General features: G+C 39.5%; 1 protein-coding gene across 1 annotated transcript in view; it reads left to right on the top strand.

Annotated features, from left to right (window-relative positions):
- The first annotated feature begins 682 nt into the window (after positions 1-682).
- VSTM2L (V-set and transmembrane domain containing 2 like) overlaps positions 683-6,000 on the top strand; it is a 67,713-nt gene continuing 62,395 nt past the window's right edge. Inside the window, exon 1 of the mRNA XM_066586684.1 lies at positions 683-930. Within this exon, the coding sequence (XP_066442781.1) occupies positions 840-930 (91 nt within the window). The 5' untranslated portion in view covers positions 683-839. The remainder of the gene's footprint in view (positions 931-6,000) is intronic.

Genomic DNA, 6,000 nt, shown 5'->3' with positions numbered 1-6,000 from the left:
CAATGGGAGTGGAGCTGGCTATGGCACTTTAGCTTCAGACCCCAATGACAATGTCTGGCTCCTCAGCCCTGACAGTAAGCCGGAGGATCAGGTGATCGCTGGTGATCCTGAGCGGCTTGTCCCTTACAATCAACTATTGATGCTTTATCTTGAGGATATGTCATCGGTAGGTTTTTCCCCGGAAACCCCCTTTAATATGACGCCCCCATATAGAGAGATTGTACCATTTTGTGGACTACCTTCTGACATATACAACATTTTTTCGCCACTAGCGATTATAGTCATTTGCACTCAAATTGATGTATCAAAGAAACATACAATTTAACCAGCGATGCACCCAAATGGTTGGTTAGACCCCATATGATTGCTTCCCATAAAAAAAGTTCATAGCATGCGTCATATCATGACATTTTGAGGGATATGGCGCACTGATCAATAATCTAATAGATCATTTTAAACAATGCACCAGCCACAGAAGTGATGCCTTATGATGCCTATTGGTAAATGAGTTTTGGCAGCAGGGATGACTGGGCTGCACCTGTCTAGAACAGGTAATGCATCCTGTAGCATCACTTCCAAGAAGCAAAGTTCCAGCTGTCTGTGCTTTTGCTCCTGAGGGATCCTGGGGGCGGATAACCAGCTCTGCACAGAGCGCATTCACATCGATAATCCCTGTAAAATCCCATTTTCACGATTTGCGGTCTCTTTAAAAAATAGCATTTTTTTCAGTGCTGAATCTGATCCCTCCGCCGGAGTCTCATCACAGCAGCAGCGTATCCCTCCGCAACGATCGCATCCTGCAGTGGGAGAGCGGCCGGAGCCCCCCGGGTGACAGCACCATGGGAGCCTGGGGACTGAGCCTGGGGGTCCTGCACTGCCTGGGGGTCTACATCCATCTGAGCGTCGGAGACAAGCACAACACAGCTGATGGTATTCATAGTGCTGGGGCTGCTGCATATGCATTGTGGGGAGGGGGCTTTGAGTTTTTTTAGGGGGTTCCTGCTGTAGGGGACTGAGTTCTATAAAATGTGAATGAAGGTCCCTTATAAAAGGTGACATCTATACCACCTCCTATGATTGTCCTAGATTGTATGCTCTATATCGTGCTCTGCTTATAGGGGTTCTAGATGGGTTTTCTGGGGGGCTTTATTGTAAATGGGAATGTTAATTGAATCATTTGCATATTTTTATTTTAGAAGTGTTCTGGTAGTGGGCTCTGTTACAGGGGCTCTTAAAAAGGGGAGTTTGGTAGATGGTAATGGGTTAATATAGTAATATTGCATTTCTAGTGCCATATCTGCTCTCGTATCCGCTGCCATATATGCTGCCATAATAAACTAGATTTTGTTTTTTTCTTAGAATATATTTTATATAAATAGTAAATTTTATTTTTTTTGGAGGGCATTATCCATGTTTCAGTAATGATTAAGATGTTGGGGGTTGTAGCCATATTGGCACTATTTGGGGCAGATACAGAACTTGGTGTTGTAAGTCGATATGGAAATGATATGTGATATAACCAATGTAACTCCTAGTGCCCAGTACAGCTGCACATTATAACATACTTACTATTGTGGTACGCAACATTGTTTCTCTAGTCTATGATATGCAGAAATATAATATATTAGTTACATATACAATATATAATAAATCATATAACAGTATGGTAGTGACTTATAAGTTCGCCATATGGTGCATAATATTCTTTACCATGATTGAGATTGGTGGCAGGATGCGATATTGACATGGATAACTGGTCAATATTTGCTTTTCTCATACTGCCATAGAAATGAGAAGTGGCAATTGAGGATGCTGTATTATTACATTGTGCAGTGGGCACAGTGATCGGGTAGATTGGCACAGATGTCTGGAGTAGGTATTAGTGGGATGATACAGTTTCCAGGGACTGAACCTTACAGTGGGAAAGAGATTGGCATATTATCTTTTACTGTGAAGAATGGTGATGATTGGCAGTGGTGGTGATTGATGACACTTAGGTGATGAGGACAATTCTAGTTGTAGTGGTATTGTAGTTTGGGGTGAGAATGATTAATGCCGCTGCTGTGGGAGAAAGTGTGGAGATCCATACTGATGTGTGAGAAGACCTGCGGATGGACATTAGTAAAAACACAGGGAAGTGATGGATATGTTCTTAGAGATAACCACTGGAATTATTGATATCAAGACAGACATTCACAAAAATGTTCCATCTGTCTATAAATCTGCCTCGTGTCTATTATTACAAAACTATCTATCTATCTATCTATCTATCTATCTATCTATCTATCTATCTATCTATCTATCTCATATCTATCTATCTATATCTATCTATCTATCTATATCTATCTATCTATCTCATATCTATCTATCTATCTATCTATCTATCTATCTATCTATCTATCTATATCTATCTATCTATCTATCTATCTATCTATCTATCTATCTATCTCATATCTATCTATCTATCTATCTATCTATCTATCTATTTATCTCATATCTATCTATCCATCCATCTATCTCATATCTATCTATCTCGTATCTATCTATCTATCTATCTATCTATCTATCTATTTATCTCATATCTATCTATCTATCCATCTATATCATATCTATCTATCTATCTATCTATCTATCTATCTATCTCATATCTATCTATCTATCTATCTATCTATCTATCTATCTATCCAATGTCTGTCCTGTTAATTTCACTTCTCATTCTTTCTTTCTTTCTTTCCTTCTTTCTTTCTTTCTTTCTTTCTTTCTTTCTTTCTCATTTCCATCTATATCTAACTAGTTTGTTCTCTATGCATCATCTATCTATCTATCTATCTATCTATCTATCTATCCATTTCATCCTTTATCTGTGTATTACATGTATATCCTTCAGTCAATCACACATCTGTCTGCCTATCTATATATCTATCTCTTTTTTCTGCTATTGTTTGATCACATGTCTATCATCCTGTCAGTCTAACATATATGTTTATGTACCTATTTGTCCCTCGTCTATTTATCTAGTACATGCTACAGATCTTTCTGTCTGATTGTGTCATGTCTGTCTATCTATTTATCTTTCTACACATACGCTCTTGAGTTGGTGTGTGCTGCATAAGTGCAAATGGATTACTGCACACCATTGCAATTTGCATGAACTGACTCTGTGGGTGTAATTGAAGCAATTGTGCAGAAGATAAAATGTGTAAGAGAGAAGGGGGTGCTTGACTTTCTATATTAATATAAGGAGATTATCTATCTCTTATCTCTCTATCTGTCTATCTCACACCTATCTATGTATCTATTTATGTATCTATCTATCTATCTCCTAACTATCTATCTATGTATCTATCTATCTATCTATCTCCTATCTATCTATCTATCTCATATCTATCTATCTATCTATCTATCTATCTATCTATCTATCTATCCATTTCTATCTCATATATATCTATTTTTCTATCTATCTCTCCATCATGTATCGATTGCATATCTCTCCATCATCTATCTATCTAGATCCACGTGATCTTCCATTTTTTTAGAAAATGATTTGAATTACGTTGTATAAAAAAAACATATAGAAAAATACCTTTCTGTGGTATCATATAGATACATAGATATAAACTTAGTAAGAACGTACGCCTTCATTCTGTACATACAGGTATATAAAGCATCCTGACTGAATGTGAAGTTCCGTTCTATATGGGATTACTCCTTTTACAAGTTCATGGCATTTCGGCAATCTCTGAGCCATGCACAGGATGGATGTATAGCTGTAGAGCGCCTGTATTCTGCTGATGGTGTCTTAGCAGGGAATTTGAAATCCCCCGCATGGTTCTTATCAAAATTGTTCTAATGTATAAATGGAGATATGACAATGTATTAGGGAATTGCTCATGAATTTGTTCCCTAATGTAATATTTTAAGAGACTGAAAATCAGAGCATCACGTAACATTGGATATAGATACATGGTTTCTTTAAGGTGAGGTTAATAGGAGCTGGAAAGGTAGAGTAGTTTTAGCCTGGCATGATATAACATTGTTCTGCACATAGTTAGAATTAGGGTCCCTACCAATATTTGAATGGTTAATTTTGCCTACCTCTTCGTTGCGTTCTCTGGGGATGATATATGGAATATACAGGTTACCAGGAGATGGAGACGCGAAAGAGCATAATCAAGAAAGTAGAAACAGCATGTAATGGGAACAGAAAATAAGTAACGTAATGCAGTGAGGTTCCTACCCTAATAAAGAGGTAACAAAAAAAGAGTCTAATAGTATATAGTAAACTGTTGATAAGTGGCTGTACCGTATCTGGTGGTAATAATGAATAATAATAGAAGTGAACGACTAAGTTATTGATAAAGAGGTTTTGCAGTGCTCCGGCCATGCTCAAGAAGTGGAGCCAAGATGACAGGACGTCAGCCCTGGTCCACAAGACCGGTGCATGCACCCTGTCATTGAAAGCTGGGTGCCGGTGAGTCCCTTCATCCTGAGGTATTGTCTGACAAAAATCCTTCAGTGTGCTTGGTGTATAATGAACCCCACTTCAAAACCCTGTTATAACATCTCTTGTGGCATAGGAATGATTGGCTAATAGAGAAGTGTTCCCCCTAGTTGGCCAGTTAGCCATAATGGAAGTGTATCTATTCCAGGCCGGCTTCTAAATGGGCGCTGGTTATTGTCTTCTCTGAGGTATTTGGTGAGGCAGCGGATTCCCGGTCGCCATTACTTGCGGCTAATTATTCTATGTGGGGCTTACTTACTTCTACCAAATACTGTATTATATACATTGCTCTTTCCTTTTGTAATAAAGCAGTTGTCCAGGGTTAAAAAACATGGCTGCTTTATTCCATACACAGCTCCACCCTTGTCCATAGGGTTGTGTGTGGTATTGCAGTTCAGCTCCATTAAAGGGAATGGGAGCTGACCTGCAATTTCAGACACAACCTATGGACAAGGGTGGAGCTGTGTTTGGAAGAAAGCAGCCATACTTTTCTAACCCTGGAAAACCCCTTTAATCATCGTCCTTGTCCTCCATCTAGGGACACACTAGGCTCTCTAAGTTTCTGATGTGGAGATACGCTTATCAGGGAGATCGCCCTGCTTCTAGTTGGTTAGAGATAACTTTCCCATTTCTTTAATGCTGTTACTGTTATTTGCTGTATCTCGTGTTCCCCGCATTTTGGTTATAATAGTATATGTCTGTATTGATCCATTGTGGACACTAATTACACCTTGGAGTGATATGGTGGTGATGTCTGTGAGCGGCCATATGTACACCTTGTACAAACTTAACAATGGGCTTATTATCATGGTCTTTAAATTGGTGCAACTGGTTAATTTGCTGTTCCTGATTGGCCAAAATGAGTCTCCTGCCTTGTTCCCTGACTCCAAAAATGCAACTTCCTTTTTTGGGGTCCTGAACAAGTCACGGGATCAGTAAAATAAAGGAAGGAATGTTTAATACAACTATAATGGGGCATCCTATACTTACTAGGGTTTTTCTGCTTTGGAGACAGCTTACACCCTGTAGCACACCTTTTGTTCCCTGGTGGTAACCCTTAGCTCCTCATGTTCCGGGATAGATCATCAATAGTTGATTGGCTGGTGTCTTCTGCTCACAACCTTAGCAGATCAGCTGTTTGGGCACCTGCTATCACCGGTAAAACATAGGGTACAGAGCAGAAGCCGTTCTCTCTGACCCCTATATAATAGCCGGCAGTGGTAATTGCGAGCACAGCTCTCATTGATTTTAATGGGAGGTGCACCTGCAATTATCAGCATCTACCACATCACAGAGGTCGGTGCGATCTACTCCCACTGTTTTGCTGGTGACAGCAAGTGCCCAAACAGCTGATTGGTTGGGGTTGTGAGCAATGGCCAGCAGCCAGTCAACCAGCGTGGATACTTTGTCTGATTGTCCCCTGAAAACAACAGAAAATTTACTTCATATTTCCAGGCAGCTCCAGACTTGCAAAAACAAACAGATGCATGTACCGTGCA

Source organism: Eleutherodactylus coqui, chromosome 13 (assembly GCF_035609145.1).
Source record: "Eleutherodactylus coqui strain aEleCoq1 chromosome 13, aEleCoq1.hap1, whole genome shotgun sequence".
NCBI classification, from domain to species: domain Eukaryota; kingdom Metazoa; phylum Chordata; class Amphibia; order Anura; family Eleutherodactylidae; genus Eleutherodactylus; species Eleutherodactylus coqui.
Note: the sequence above shows the minus strand (reverse complement) of the source record. Positions and strands in the feature narration are given on the sequence as shown.